This window comes from Artemia franciscana, chromosome 20 (assembly GCF_032884065.1).
Source record: "Artemia franciscana chromosome 20, ASM3288406v1, whole genome shotgun sequence".
Taxonomy (NCBI): Eukaryota; Metazoa; Arthropoda; class Branchiopoda; order Anostraca; family Artemiidae; genus Artemia; species Artemia franciscana.
In genome coordinates, this window is record NC_088882.1 from 32,657,798 (window position 1) to 32,674,949 (window position 17,152).

At 36.2% G+C, this 17,152-nt stretch overlaps 1 protein-coding gene across 1 annotated transcript in view; it reads right to left on the bottom strand.

Annotated features, from left to right (window-relative positions):
- The window catches only part of LOC136040131 (uncharacterized), a 54,363-nt gene extending 41,401 nt beyond the window's left edge, over positions 1–12,962 (bottom strand). Inside the window, exons 1-2 of the mRNA XM_065724242.1 lie at positions 12,422–12,962; positions 9,926–10,472 (exon numbers count right to left, since the gene is read on the bottom strand). Of these exons, the coding sequence (XP_065580314.1) occupies positions 9,926–10,347 (422 nt within the window). The 5' untranslated portion in view covers positions 10,348–10,472; positions 12,422–12,962. The remainder of the gene's footprint in view (positions 1–9,925; positions 10,473–12,421) is intronic.
- Between the last annotated feature and the right edge of the window lie 4,190 nt (positions 12,963–17,152).

The window sequence follows — 17,152 nt, forward strand, 5'->3', positions numbered from 1 at the left end:
CAGTGCCATTTGGAGAGAGCAGGGTGGAAATGCATAATTGTCGAGAGCCACTGATCTCCTTTTCCATATCAAAGTCCCAAATCTCCGGCACAGGAGCAAATTTATTATTTATATAGTTGCCATAAATAATTTTATTACCTTTCACAGCCTAGTGGCAATATCACTGTAAACTGGACCTACGTTGCCAGAGCAACGTGAAGTGTTGCGGCAACCTTTGTCCGGCTTCGCCGAATAAAGTGATGCGAGAGCAACACTTTGGTTTTGTTTCTTTGCTATCAGTTAAACGCTGAAGTTGTCAGTCTATCGAAGCTTTTAAAACGTTATGTTCAAAGAAAAACGCGGTCAGTAATCACATGATCAAAGGCTATTCGAAAGTAGAAACATGCTTTGATGAAATGAAAGGTTGGCTGCACAACTTCAGATACTCTTCTCTGACATAGGCTATGTAACTCCACTTCACTTCGCACACCATAGGTTCTGGCTCGTGGACAAGCAAAAACCATCCTTTTTGGCCCCAGGAATAAGCTGAGATCGGTGGCATAGGAAAAAAAACGGACAAAACCAAAGTGTTGCTCTCGCAACACAATTATGTTTTCCCAGACACCACCAACCCATTGAACGGCTCTGTGTACAGTTACAATTAAGCTAAATTACCTTATCTTCTGTCTGATTTCTGTACATAGATAAGACAGTCTTTTCTGTCTGATCTATTTCTGTCTGACTACAAGATCCTTCTTCTTGATTGAACTTTTCAAGGTAACAAAATTCACCCTGTCTGCTTGCTACTTTTTCCAAGATTGTGATTCCTTTCGTTGTGATTCGATTCCTTGGCTACTTTCGTTGTGATCCAAAGAATAAGCGATGTTTCATTATATTTTTCGTTAACTTTTCAATCTGAGTTTTAAACTAGACCTACGTTGCCTGAGCAACGTGAAGTGTTGCGGCAACCTTTGTCCGGCTTCGCCGAATAAAGTGTTGCGAGAGCAACACTTTGGTTTTGTTTCTTTGCTATCGGTTGAACGCTAAAGTTGTCAGCCTATCGAAGCGTTTAAGTCGTTACGTTCAAAGAAGAACGCGATCAGTAATCACATGATCAAAGGCTATTCCTCAGCGTTGAAAAAACAACAATAACAAAAGAATATCGAAAGAAGGGACTAAATTGACTTTGCAGCCAGTTGAGCTTTATCCTTTTCAATCGTAGACATCGTGACGGATCAAGACTTGGAACAATATCTTATATAATCTAGTTGATATTATAAAACTATCCGTAACTTTTCAGAATCAAAATACCATAGATGACACTCTATTAATTATTACAAAACTGACTCGTTGTTTTACGTTATCGTTTGTACCCGTTGCGTAAACACTTAATTCTAGGTTATAATGAGTATGGGTAGGCTACACCAATTAGCAAAAGTTACAAACCCCTCTTAACTAAAGATGATTATAGCCTAACAGACGATTATTACTTACAAGTCCCCTACATGTCTTACCACTGGAACCAACTCGGTCTTACCATCAAATACACTGGAAACAAATAATAGGTACACCAATTAGCAAAATTTACAAACCCCTCACTGCCGAATATGATTATGAGCTAACAGCCGATCTTTCCTTACAAGTCCCCTACATGTCTCGCAATTGGCATCGGCTTATTTTTTGTTTCAGTGTGTACCCTACTACTGAAGTTGTCAATCCCTTGAAACTTTCCAACTAGTATATCTTATGAAGGAATTTTTGTACCAAAAATGGATGACATTTACTTTGATCACCTCATCAAGAACTATCGATTGCCGTCGAAAAAAAAATTCTATCTGTCTTAGTTCAAAAGTTGATTTTTTTTGCCGTAGGCCAACTTTCTAACGTCACCACTTAGAAAGGAGCAAAGGATAAGCTCCAATTTCTTTAGCAATGACAAAAATTTTAAAGTTTAAGAGGTACATATGATAATATTTCTCTGCCTCAATCCCAAGTCCGAAAAAACAAATGATAAACCCAGCCAAAATCACGGCAGCACTTTCGGACCCGTGGGAAAATGCCGCTTTTTTACTTCTGTAAATTTTTCTATTTATCGCTCAAAGAAGATATATTGGCTGTGGGGCCGGGTAACTGCCGCATATATTTAAAACTTATAGATTTTAGTCCACCTTCAACTTGAAAGTGGTGCCTGCCTGCTTGCCTGCTAGAACGGAGCTTTCCACTCGGAAGCAGAAACATGGTTTGATGAAACGAAACCTTGGCTGCACAACTTCAGATACTCCTCTCTGACACAGGCTACGTAACTCCACTTCACTTCGCACACCATAGGCTCTGGCTGGTGGACAAGAAAAAACCATCCTTTCTGCCCAAGGCATGAGTTCTGCGGAGCTTTCCAAAATATAATACCATATTCATCAATCCGGCCTGAGGTCCACACTTTCCGTAATAACCGCACAGGTTAGACCCTTACCAGTTTCCAGGAATAAGCCGACATCGGCGGCATAGGAAAAAAAAACGGGACAAAACCAAAGTGTTGCTCTCGCAACACAATGAGGATGCGATGTCTTGCATCTGGCAATGCTCACAAGAAAGGTGTCAGGGTATTATGTGTATATATTAGAAGTTGCTTGACTAGATTCTTGTGTCATGCTCGCATCATTCGCGATCGAAATTGTATAGTGTCTATTATATAACCGATAAATACCCAATATGTTTATTGGGAGGGTAAACTTTTATTTTGAAGAAATGTTGATGAAGATACGGGATGGGGTGCAAAGTTACGAAACGTTTAGTTGCACTATGCGCGATGGTGTTTTTGCTCTAAATTTCTTGCGTACAAAACTTCAGCAATAATTTGAAAATCGTTCACTGGGACTAATTATCGCGGCTCCCTTTAGACTGGTCTGCGCCTCCTGGTTTGGAAAACGTTGGTATAAGCTAACAATATTTTGGGTAGATTTCAAATGTTCTATCCGTTTCTAAAATGTTCTTTCTTTTATTCATTTGATATTCATTTCGCACTCAACAGAGCACAATAATTACTTTTATTCAATAAATTATCGTAATGATTGAAATATTCTCAGTTGAACATGGGATTACTATCAAGTTCAAACTTGAATATTTTTGTAGTAAAGATCCCTTCAATGGCCTTCCCTGTAGAATCTCTGTAAGGGGTATACAAAAGGGATCTTACCAAAGATCCCTGTAGTAAAGGCCTTCAATGTATTATTTATCTACTTTACAGCTGCTTTTCTGGTCAGATTACGGCTTATAAAGCTAGTAATACCCAGGGGGAGTTTAATAGATTTTATATGTATTTGCAGAAAAGATACTGACTTTTTTATTACATAAGAAACTGTTCTATGGCTTCTTTAATTTTTCAATGGCTACGTTCAATTCTGTCAAAACCCCTGTCCATCGCAACTTTGACGAACAGCTTGATACAATTTGAAATGTGGAAGATTATTCCTAATAGGTTAGTTTTAATGCAACTTGACTTCAACTTGATTTCAGTGCGTATTTGACGGCTGTAGAGAAAGTATAAGAATGCACCTAATAGAAGGGAGCCGATGTTTCCCCCACCCCACGGATAGCTGATCTCCAACCCCTTCCAACTTATAAAAAAAGAACTAGAACTCTCAATTTCTGATATAAGGAGCACCCTCCAAAATTTCTGCGACCATGAGGACCAAGAAGAAGTTTATTCAATACAATACAATACACTTATTCCCCTCGAAAGGCTCCAAGGCCAAGGATACAAGGGGGATTCCCCCTCATATAAGGAATGCTCATTTTGAGGTTAAATGCCACCCTTTACTTTCATAATAGCAGCGTAGACCAGGAATATTCCCAGAAATCAAAAGGGATTATATATGAATTTCACATTTTTGATGTTTGATAAAGCTTCTTTTTTTGTACCCCCCTCCCTGGAAAAGACCCACTTAAACACAATTTCTGGTTACGGTCCTGTAGATTATGCAACAATTTCTTCCTCCATCCTCCCCTTGTCTGAATTCTGCATCAAACACTTCATGCCAACGAACTGTCAGTACGGAATAACTCGGCTCAATAGTAAACAAAACGCTAAAAAACGAAACTTTGACACATCAAAAGAATCATTTTATCTCTCTGATTCCAAATGTATGGGATTTATCCAGTTTACTGATACTCATCAAAACTTAAGAGCCTGAGAAAATTTGTATGTCTTTTAAAAATAGGGAACCCCCCCCCCCCTAAAAGTCAATGAATCTTAATGAAAATCACACCAACAGATTCAACGTATCATAGAACTTTGCTGTAGAAGTTTCAAAGTCCTATCACAAAAATGGAAAACTTTATATTTTATGCCAGAAGAAAGAAAACAGATGCCTATTTTTTTTTTTTTTTTTTTTTTTTTTTTTTTTTTTTTTTTTTTTTTACCCAGGGCTGATCGTTTCAAAATAATGGTCTTAGAACATCGGTAGAGAGTGCATTCGAACGAAAATTAAAAATTCTAGTGCCCTTTTTAAGTGACCAAAAAGATTGAAGGGCAACGAACTCCCTTGGGGGTCTAGTTGCTACAAAAATTTATTACCATATTTGAAATAAAGAATTCTGTACATATTACATTCTCTTGGTTATGACCACGGCCTAACCGATATTTCAGCCAGCCAATATTGCCGGGCCAATATGGGAGTCGGTGTCATTATCGAATATCGGAAAAATATATCGGATATCGGTGATTTTTTCCCTTTTTTACGCACAGCTCATCTATATGATGGCACAAGACTTCATTAGGTAATTTTGGTTTTCCAGTCCTTAGGAGCGAAGCCATCATCTAAGCCTGGTTGTTGGAACCTTCGGTTCTTTTTTTAAAGATAAATGTCCTTTCTTTTTTTCTCTTTTTTCTGTTAATTATCCCCTTTTTTCCGTGATAATCTTTAATTTTCTCTTGATAATAGTAATGACATCTTTACTTTGATTGCGTAGACAGTTAAGTTTACGGATTGTAACTGCGCAATTACAACGGTGACTCACCCTCGTTAAAACTATATTTTTGGATAGCAATTCTGGTCGAGATTGACGGGGAGAGAAAAGTTTTGATCGGTAACAATAATGTCGTAAGCGCAAGAAAATTTTTATTTAATCATATTTAACACGATTAAGTTCCACAAATCGCGTGGATTCTCCCTTCTTTGAAATTTAAAATATGAGAGGGAAAAGTTTTAATGGGTAACAGTAATTTCGTGAGAGTGAGATATTTTTTATTTAATCAGGCTTAGCACGATCAAGCTCCACAAATCGTATGGATTCTCCCTTCTTTGAAGTTTAAAATATAAGTGCTTAATGAAGAGGGCTGTACTTGGAATAGCTTTGGTTGGTTGGACAGAGATACGGAATGGATATGGATCCAAGCCAAGCGGATGGTATAGTCGTGAATTCATAAGCCAACGGGCAGCTGCAGCGGACAGGTACAAAAGAAGAAAGAAGAGAAGATAAATAAGTTTGGTGATTTCGAAGTTGGTTCTCAGATTAGATTTGCTTGGTATAGGAAGGGGATCCTATTAGAAGCAAGCGATCTTTCCTCGAGGGAATGAAAGAGGAATTAGGGAGTTCAATCTTTATGGTGCTTGTGGCCTCAGAATTTGGAACTTTTATACCACGGGAAAAGTACCATTGTCAGAGCCCTGACGGTTTGGAAACCGCCAGAGACGAGACATGTAGAAATCCGTGACGCGTAGAAGTTACGCTGACTCGTGAAGTACCGCCAGGTTACTCTGGTGGCACTAGAGATTTCTCCAATACCGGCGGAGGTTTGGAGGAGAACACTCCCCCTTCGAACCTGACCGTAGTCGACAGAAAAGCAGTGCTGAGTCAAATCAAGTCTAAGTATATTTGTTGTCAAAACACACCTGATGCACCAATGCTCTAAATGTATGATGAGTTCAAGAACAGACAAATTTTACCGAAATAACTAAAAAGAATACAATAAACCATACATTTTTCTATAATGAATGTTCAATTGACTGGTTGAAAAATTCAATATTCAATGCATTAAAACCATTATATCCAGTCAGGAGTACAGTTAAGGGGTGATGTCGTAAGATGGGGAGGAGGGAAGTTCTAAGGTGCAAGCACCGTGTGCCGACACTTTTGGAAATTCACCTAGTTACCTGGGAAAACTAGCTTATTTGTGTCCAAATTTGTCGGCATACTGGATGATTTTGTTGACATATTCTTCAAATCTCTCCCCCAAATTTAAAATCCAAGCTGCAGTCCTGTATCCAGTGTGCCTAGTATGGATTTGTTAGTAAAAGACCGTAGCATGTGAGTTTTCCGGGATTCAGGGATTCTGAATCAGAAGAGAGATAGATCTGGAGAATTGGAACAGTGGTTGAATTGAATTTTAGACAATTAATTTATGGAGGAAAATGTTTTTTTTTTTTTTTTACAGATAAAAGGTGCTAGCAAGAACAAAGAAATCATTAGAATAGCTAGAAGTCTCTTCCGAAATGCCGAGAGAGTATCTAGGATTTTTTTTTAAGGACTAGATCTCTCAATTTTTGGTCTACTGAGCACCCTCCAAAGTTTCTGCGACCATGAAAGGGGATGTGGATGAGGAAGAGGCTTTCTCCCTCGAAACGGAATTGATTCTGCTCATTTTGGGGTTTAATATTACTCTTATCTTCCATAAGAGCAGCGTAGACCAAAAATATTCCCAGAAATCATAAGGGAGTAAATTTCAATTTTAAATTTTTGTTACATTTTTTAAATGTTTTTGTACCCTCCCCCCATCCAAAGAAAACCCCCTACATACAAAAGGTAACGTTTGGTAGCGGTACCTGAGGCAGTTTCCCTGGTTGAACCCATCCCCTTTGAATGGCTTTGAATAGATGCAATAGGAACCCATAACCCTTTGGGAACGGAGTTTACCCCTCAGAAAATATTCACTCGGATGATACCCCCGCCCCCCAAAAAAGTCGCTGGTTGGTTTCCAATTACTTTCAACTTACAAAAAAAGGACTAGATCTCTCAATTTTTGGTCTGATGAGCATCCTCCAAAGTTTCTGCGACCATGAAGGGGGATGTGGATGAGGAAGGGGATGTCTCTCTTAAAAACGGAAGCAATTCTTCTTATTTTGGGGTTTAATGTTACTCTTATCTTCCATAAAAGCAGCATTGACCGAAATATTCCCAAAAATCATAAGAGAGTAAATATCAATTTTACATTTTTGTTACATTTTTTAAATGTTTTTCTTCCCTCAACCCATCTAAAAAAATGAGCTCCCTAAATACCAATGGCAACGTTTGGTAAGATACCAAATAGAAGAAGTTTCAATGGTCTAATTTTCTAAGCCTCATTGAACCTTCAGATGAAAACTAAATGAGTTTTTGGTACTTGTTATCTAATTCTTCTTAGTTTTTACATATACGTTCAGTCTATGACTTTGTTATTGGCGTTGAGGCGATGAATTAAAATAAACACCAAAAATATTTTTGTGCCACAAGAAGGGAGTTGTCACCTTGCAGTATCATTCTGGACACTAGCCACGATTTTCAGAGAAAAAAATCTTGCCAGAAAATCTGATCCCCGCAGAAAATTACCCTGAAAGAATTCAGGGTAATTCTTCCAAAAAAGTTTTTCCACTTGGAAAATTCCTCCAGATAATCTCCACCCCCCGCAGAAAATCCCCCGAAAAAATGTCCATATGTTTCCCAGAAACAAATAGTTATTTGTAAACAATGGTTAACTTACAAAAATCAAGAGGGCACTTAAACTTCCACAAGGGGGTTCTCTGATAGTTTTATAGTTATGGAGGGAGGGAGATACCTTAAACCTTGCATTTTCATGCGAAAACATCCCAGCTCTCACTGAGCCTTTGGATCAATTAAATTAACGAAAACAAGTTTTTTTCTACTGAAAGTAAGGAGCAAGCTGTCATTGAGCCTTCAGATAAATACAGAATGAGTTCTAAGATAGACGAGAGAAGGGTGGAAGTAAAAAGTAATGTATAATATCTGTGGCCGTAGGACTTCTGTTTTTTGGGGGAGGGCAAAAAAAAAATTAAACATGCATCAAAAGAAATTGATCTTTAATCGCTTTTGATTTATAGGAATATATCTGGTGTACGCTGTTACGAAAGTAAAGAATAACATTAAATTACAAAATGAGCAGAACTTATTCTGTATAGGAGACTGATTGCCCCTTTCTCGTCCCAAACCTCCAAATCATAGCCGCAGAAACTTCAGAGGGTGCTCATTAAATCAGAAATTTAGCACTCTAGTCTTTTTTGTAAGTTGAAAGTCATTGTAAGACCAGTCATTCAGGAGGAGTATTTTCCGGGGAGGGAAATCTATATATATATATAAATAATATATATATATATATATATATATATACATATATATATATACATATATATATATATACATATATATATATATATATATATATATATATATATATATATATATATATATATATATATATATATATATATATATATATATATATATATATATATATAAATATATATTCTGTTTTAGCTGTTAATACCGCTTGTCTTCTTTTTTTCCAGCCGCTAATCTGAATGCTATTTGAAACCATCATTTTAAAAGGCCTCTGAGTCCCTTTGGCTTAACTGAAACGCAACACCAACACCCACGTGATTTCAAGCATTGACGATAAAAGGATTTTGCAGATGCCTTTTAGAATTTGCAGGGAAAAAATTCCTCTTTGCACGGATTCCTCTTAGTGTGAGAAATTTGTTGTTGCAGTTTTCTGTTCTTGCAAAATAAATGTTTTATTATTTGGTATTCATCGATATTTCAAAACTAGGAAGAGAAGCCTAATAATGAGACCTAGAAATTTTATTGTAGGCCAAAGAAAATCTAGTGATGGAGATCCGATGAAAGAACTGGAAATCCAACAACCAAGATGGAATTCCAATAAATATCTCAAAATACATCATGCTGTTATGTCAACAAATTGAAAATCCAATAGTGTGGGAGGGTATTCAACTAGTTGAAAATTTAATAATTGTCACGGAATTCCTATAAGGTCTTTAATATTTAAATTCGACAATTTCGAAGGTTGAAATTCAGATTTTGTTGTTGATAAGCAGTACAAACCTCAATTGTTGAATCTCAAACAATTCTTTCTACGGTTTACTCATAACAACTGCTTCCCCTCACAAGCGCCAATACTAAGACTATATATAAAAGTTTACGAGATTTTTCTTTTACATTAATTGGCAATATGAACGAACAGTTTACGAGAAATAAGAAGATTATACAAAATAATGCAATCCAACAAAATCAAAAAGAATTTGTGCGTATTGCTTGTGTAAATTTGTGTGTTGTTTTTGTGTGAATTTGCGTGTTGTGAATATCCATACTTTAAAAGAGGGATTCAGAGACAGCTACCGTGTGGTAGTAAAAAATTAGGCACAAACTTCAGAAAAGCGTTGAATTTACATTGTGGCAACAAAATTGCTTTCTTTTTCGTATTTTTGCTAGTTAATAAAAAGTATCTTGCATCAAGACAGTCATACTTTTACATTCTATTTACGTTTCTGGAGGTTTTAACGACTTAAATCACTTTAGATTTCTTTTTTCCCTTGTTAGCTATCACCACTATACCCACAGGCCTGTAACTGCGGTAGTTCTATATTTTGCAATGACGCAATGGAAAAACGTAATCAGCCCCCCTTCCCTTAAATTTTCTTGAATGTGTAACTTTTCATCGTAATTCAAAACATTAATACCGCCAACACGCAAGTTTATGCCATGTAAAACTCGAGAAAAAACAGATTTTACCCTCTTTGCTGTTAAAATATATAGACCAAATTTATTTCTAAAGTATTATATTTTCCTCATGTTTTGGTATTCTGGATTAGGATTAACCTAACTTCGCTTCTTGAGTGTTGACAGTATAATACATAAGTACCAATTGAACATTACTAACCATGATAGGAATATTCTCAGTGTGTATTCACCGTTTTCATCAACCTTTTTCGAACTGTTTATAATATCCTCAATTACTTTCAAATAATCATCTTTGAATAATACGTTCTTAGGCAGCCAATCCGTATCCTTGGGTAATTGGCTTCGCTTTGTGTTTTGAAACAAATTAAAATAGAGAAACAAATCCACATTATTCTCACAGCCATGGTTACTCATAAATTCTTTAATATTCCGAATAACGCGCTCTTCTTGTCCCTTACAGTCAGATAGTTTTTTTCGCAATGTTTCGTAATCCTTAACTGTGGGATTGTCAACTAATGTAAACGATTTTACTTCCAAAATAATTACTGACGATTCTGATACCAGCAGAAAATCCCCAAGCTCTTCATTCTTTTTTGTTTTAAGACTATAAAAGACATACATGTGGAGATTTGATTTTTTTAACTCCTCATAAACTCTATATTCTGCCTCAAAACCTTTCTGTTCTTGGTCTCCAGCTCTTATGATAACTTCTGGGAATACAAAAGGCTTTTCAATATCAACAAGAGCTAAGAGCTCATATGGCACTTGTGACGAGGTCGGAAGAGCCGAGAGCTCATATGGTACGAGGTCGGAAGAGCCAAGAGCTCATTTGGACGAGGTCGGAAGAGCCAAGAGCCAAGAGCTCATTTGGCACTTGTGAGAAGGTCAGAACCTAAAGTTAAACTTTATAGCACAAGATCCTTCTAAATATCAAATTTCATTAAGATCTGGTCACCCTTTCGTAAGTTACAAATACCTCAATTTTCAAAATTACCTCCCCCCTCCCAATTCCACCAAAGAGAGCAGATCCGGTCCAGTTATGTCAGTCACGTATCTTAGACAGGTTTCTATTCTTCCCATCCAGTTTCATCCTGATCTCACCGCTTTAAGTATTTTCTAAGATTTCCGGTCCCCCCAACTGACCCCCCCCCCAATTACGTTTGATCCGGTTGAGATTTAAAATAAGATATCAGAGTTACGAGGTCCTTCTAAATATGAAGTTTCATGAAGATCCGATCACTCATTCGTAAGTTAAAAATACGCTATTTTTCTTATTTTTCAGAATTACCCCCCCCCCTCCCCGCAATTGAGCGGATCCGTTCCAATTATGTAAATTACGTATGCAAGACTTTTGCTTATTTTTCCAACCAAGTTTCATCCCAATCCTTCCAATCTAAGATTTTCCCATCATTTTAGGTCTCCCCACCCCAAACTTCCCCCAATGTCACCAGATCCGTTCAGGATTTAAAATAAGAGCTTTGAGCCACGATATCCTTCTAAAAATCAAATTTCATGGAGATCCAATCACCCATTCGTAAGTTAAAAATACCTCATTTTTTCTAATTTTTCAGAATTAACCCCCCCCCCCAAAAACCCAAAAGAGAGCGGATCCGTTCCGTTTATGTCAATCATCTATCTAGGACTTGTGTTTATTTTTCCCACCATGTTTCATCCCGATCCCTCCACTCTAAGTGTTTTCCAAGTTTTAGGTTTCCCCCTCCCAACTCCCCGCCCCCATCACCAGATCCGGTCGGGATTTAAAATAAGAGCTCTAAGACACGATATCCTTCTAAACATCAAATTTCATTGAGATCTGATCACCCGTTCGTAAGTTGAAAATACCTCATTTTTCTAATTTTTAAGACTTACTCCCCCCTCCCAACTACCCCAAAGAGAGCAAATAAGTTCCGATTATGTCAATCATGTATCTGGGACTTGCGCTTATTTTTCCCATCAAGTTTCATCCCGATCCCTCTACTCTAAGTGTTTTCCAAGATTTTAGGTTTCCCCCCTCCAACTCCCCCCAATGTCATCAGACCCAGTCGGGATTTAAAATAAGAGCTCTGAGACACAATATCATTCCAAACATCAAATTTCATTAAGATCCAATCACCCGCTCATAAGTTAAAAATACTTCATTTTTTCTATTTTTCCGAATTAACCGGCCCCTTCTCCCCCCCCCAGATGGTCAAATCGGGAATTTCTAATTTAATCTGGTCCGGTCCCTGATACGCTTGCCAAATTCCATCATCCTAGCTTACCTGGAAGTGCCTAAAGTAGCAAAACCGGGACTTTAGGTTTTCCCCCTCCAACTCCCCCCAATGTCATCAGATCCGGTCGGGATTAAAAATAAGAGCTCTAAGACACAATATCATTCCAAACATCAAATTTCATTAAGATCCAAATACCCGCTGATAAGTTAAAAATACTTCATTTTTTTCTATTTTTGCGAATTAACCGGGCCCCCACTCCCCCCCAGATGGTCAAATCGGGAAAACGACTATTTCTAATTTAATCTGGTCCGGTCCCTGATACGCTTGCGAAATTTCATCGTCCTAGCTTACCTGGAAGTGCCTAAAGTAGCAAAACCGGGACCGACAGACAGACCGACAGACAGACCGACAGACAGACCGACAGACCGACAGAATTGGCGACTGCTATATGTCACTTGGTTAATACCAAGTGCCATAAAAACAGATTTCTGACTGATTAGTTCTAGTAATTTCATTTCTGATGCTTGCAAAAACGGCCTGGCCTTATATTCTCCTGGGAGTTTGACTTCCCCGCAACACAAACATTCTTTCAACACGCTATTTTTTTTAGTCCGAGTCACGGCGTAGGCTCCAAAACCAATGCTCCAAAACCAATAAACCAATGCTCCAAAATCAAAACCAATAATGCTCCAAAACCAATGAATCAACGCGCTAAACAAACATTCTTTTAACACGCTAATGGTACTCATTTTGACAACCAATTTTACATAAGAAAAGTACAAAATCAGCTTTTCTTCATTTGCCACTAAGCAAAAACAATTATATTACAATTATATAACTAATATCCCTGGCCATGGAGCCTTTCGAAGGGGAATAAATGTGTTGTATTTCCATTTTCTATTGAATAAACTTCTTCTTCTTCTTCAAATATGTACTTAAAAATAACAGTCAAACTAACAATCTAGACACAATTTTTGTAATCGGAGAAGACACTGGCTCCAAGTCAAGTGAACAAATGGGACTAAATAAAACTCGTCTCTGCTACAATTGGAATTTTTCCCAGATGTATGACGCAAAATCGCGCTAGCTGTAAATTAGGAACACGTGCCCACCCACACATTCTATATGCCTTTCTTTCCGGTTGACCCTGACGTCAACGTCACCCAACGTCACGGTTGACCCTGAATTTTCTTGCCGCAGCGTCAATTTTTATTTCACGTCTACTCCTCGGACAAACTTTGACCATTGTTTACATATAGTAATGGTTACTATGAATTGTACAACCGTTTTCAGGGGGGACTTTTCACGTTGGGGTTGGGGTGGGTCGGGGGTTACGCGGGAGGATCTTTCCACGGATAAATTTTTCATGAGGGAAGAGAATATCCATGAAGGGGGCGCAGGATTTTCTAGCATTATTTCAAAATAAATGAAAAAAAAAATTCAGCTTGAAGTAATGAGCAGCATTAAAACTTAAAACGAACATAACATATCAAACAGTTGGTGGTAACGAACAGTTGGTGGTAAGGAGCGACCCGGCTCAATAGTAACCAAAAGTCTAAAAAATAGAATTTTGGTACCAATAGCTACATAAAAAGAATCGCATTTTAATGCTGATTTATATAAAAGGGGCTTTTCCTTCTCAACGCCCCGCTCTTTACGCTAAAGTTTGACTCTTTCTCTTAACTCTACATTTTAAAACTCTACATTTTAAAACAGTAAAACACTTTAGCGTAAAGAACGGGGCGTTGAGAAGGAAAAGCCCCTTTCACATACGGAGTAATTTCTGTTCGTTTTAAGTTTTAATGTCGCTCCTTACTTTCATTTAAAAAACTTGTTTTTTTTTATTTAATTACGTATATAAGAAGATTCGTCTCCTCCGGAATAACTTTCTCTTTACGCTAAAGTATTTTTAGTAACTTCAACTATTTATTCTACGGCCTTTGTGATTCAGGGGTCATTCTCAAGGATTTGGGACAAGATTCAAGCTTTAATCTAAAGAGCGGGGTATTGACGAGGGGGCGAACCCCTCATATACGTAATAAAACTACACAAATATAGAAGTTCGCTATAGAACTAAATTCGTAAGGTACGTATGTTTATCATTAACAAAAAAGTTCGTAAAAAAAAATAAAAAAATCTAATTTTATTTTCAAGTAACCAAAAATCAGAGGGCAACTAGGCCTTCTCCTCCACCCCCTATTTTTTTTTTATCAAAATCGTCAAATCAAAACTATGAGAAAGCCATTTAGCAAAAAAAAAATTAATATGCAAATTTAGTTTTATTTATTCATGTGCGGTGAGCCAAAATCAAAACATACATAAATTCAAAAGCGTTCAGAACTTAAACTAAAAAAAAAGTTTTTCTTAAATGCAAGTAAAGAGCGACATTAAAACTTAAAACGAAGAGAAATTACTCCGTATATGAAAGGGGTTGTCCCCTCCTCGATGCCTCGCTTTTTACGCTTTAAGTTTAAATGTCCCTCCTTACTTGCAGTTAAAAAAAAATTGTTTTTTTATTTGATTCGACAACAAATCCGGTCGTTTTAGGTAGTAATTAAATAAAAAAACAAGTTTTTTCAACTGAAAGTAAGGAGCGACATTAAAACTTAAAGCGAACAGAAATTACTTCGTATATGAAAGGGGCTGGTTCCTCATCAACGCCCCGCTCTTTACGCTAAAGTTTGACTCTTTCTCTCAACTCTTCTTTTTAAAACAGTAACCTTTGGCTCACAATACCTTTTGCAACCAGCGTGTGTATGAAACGTGTATTGTTTTAAAGGGCCAGACTATTGGCCAAGGGTACCACACCCTGTGTTGCCTCTAATATCTCTATAACTATCTCTTTGTAGGTTAAATAAACCCTAATGTCGAAACATTAATGACAGTACTTCTCAAAAACTCTTTGAGTTTTTTTTTTCTCCAAACCTGGAGAAAATGACTTTTTATGTCAATTCAATCAAAAGATAAAATTCGAACTCTCAAAACAGAATCTTAAAGCAAACTTTGCAGTCTAAAAACCGATTAAAACAAAATCATTATATTAGCCCAAAGAAAGCTTGTGTTGGGGGGGGGGGCGGGTGTCCCAGAATGACTCTAGCCAATCCGATAAATTAAAGTTCAAACCAATAACTTCCTCTGAATTATATTATCTATAAATCGCCTATATCAGACAGACAGAAATATATTTTATATATATTTTATATATTATATATTTTAGTGACTTGGCAACGAGAAATTAGCCTGTCCTCTGCAATTATACTATAAACAAATATGATCAACCGGAAACAGGTAATTTATGCGAAGAACAAAAAGGTACAGATCCCCATCACCACCACCCGTAAGATAAATGACCAATCACGTGCCGAGCTGGTCCAACCTTATAAACTTTAACTTTTACAATCTCCTTTTGCCTTCTTTCTTCCATCTCTGACCAATGTGTGCACAGCTGTTTCCACAACTTGGTTCTGGATGTGTCACCATCCATATATTTCCGCTGTAGAACATAAATCATAGTGTCTAAATTGTATAGGTTTGACGTTTTGAAAAATTTAAATAAATAATAATATTTATATTTAAATAATATAAATATTTAAATAATAATATTTAATAATATAATATTTATATTATTATAAAAATTTTATTATTTATATTATATATTATATTATTATTATTATATATTATTACATTTTATAATTTATAAAATTATAATTAAAATATTTATATTTTATAATATATTATTATATTTTATATTTATTATTATCATATATTATTGTTATTATTATATTATTATTATATATTATATTATTTATATTAATATTTATATTATATTTAAATTATTATATTATAATAATATAATATTTAGATAATAATAATATTTAAATATTATATTTAAATAATAATAATAATAATAACACCTATACAAACCTGTATAGGTTTGACGTTTTGAGGCATGAGGTTTGACGTTTTGAAAAATTGAAATCCAAAAGACTAGCAAAAAATATTCGTATAGCCAGAGTAAATGCAACCAATCAATCCATAAACATAGTGGAACCATCCCAAACGGGATACTAATCTTCTAGGTTTGGTTCAACCTTTAATCTAAGCTTTATAAACGCTTGTTAAATCAAAGCTTAACAAACGAGAATATTCGTGCTCTCATAAAGTTTTCACTAAAGAAAAGCGGAGAATCCGCTTCTAGCATAAGCGTCGATGCCAGATGACCAAAAAAGGATTAGCTAAACTAGCCTGTTAATCTCCAACGATGAAAACAAAGAAAATTTTCAATTGAACCATGAATTACCCCTTGGGTTAGTCTGAAATCATCTATGGCCGAAACTACAAAGGCCCGCGAAAATGATAGGAGCACTGGAATATCAGGTAAAAATCTTAGCTAATCATTAATCAGTTTATTCTTGGTCTCATCCCCTGGGATAACCGAATAAAAAACAAACTTTTCGATGCCAACTGAAGATAAAATATGGATATGCAGCTCACGGAATAAGGCATATAGGAAGTAATTGTTGATTTCGATCCAAGATAGAAAATTGGTATACTAGGCAAAGAATTTGTCAAAATATGAAGTTACTAGGAGAGAATATCTCCGTAAAATTATAGATTAGAGAGGCAAAACCTCGATAACAGGGTTATGACTGGCCAACCTATTGTCAGTTGAGCAAATCGTCAGTCATTCATAACTCCTTCTTGGAGGGCCCTTGCCCCAAAAGAGCCCAAATCTCCCTTAGAGTTTACAAGGCTAATTCCAGACTTCTTCCCAAATTTTTTCAGTCCAACCCGAAATTCAGTATCTCCCATTCTTTCTACAAGCTGTTTTAGTTCATTCAATTATATTTTGTGGTTATCTTGTTCCATTCCGAAGATCTATTTAAAACGACAAAAGAACAACAAAACTAAGCAATGATAAAAGAAAAATTAAACGCAAATACAATAAAGAATTACAGTGAAAAATGGGGAACTCTTAAAGTCCAATTAAGTTTTAATGATAATTGATTTTGCGCGACTGACAATGCTGAGAAAAGTAAAAATGAAAACACAAATGCAAAAAAAAGATAAAATTTCAGTCTGCAGCGGTGGAATATAAAAATCTAGAAGGGTTACAAAATTACAGGAAGAAAAACGAGCTTAGGGGAGACAAAGAGGTCCTGGACCCATTCCAGATAATTTAGCAGAGTACTGTTACAAATTTGATAATACCA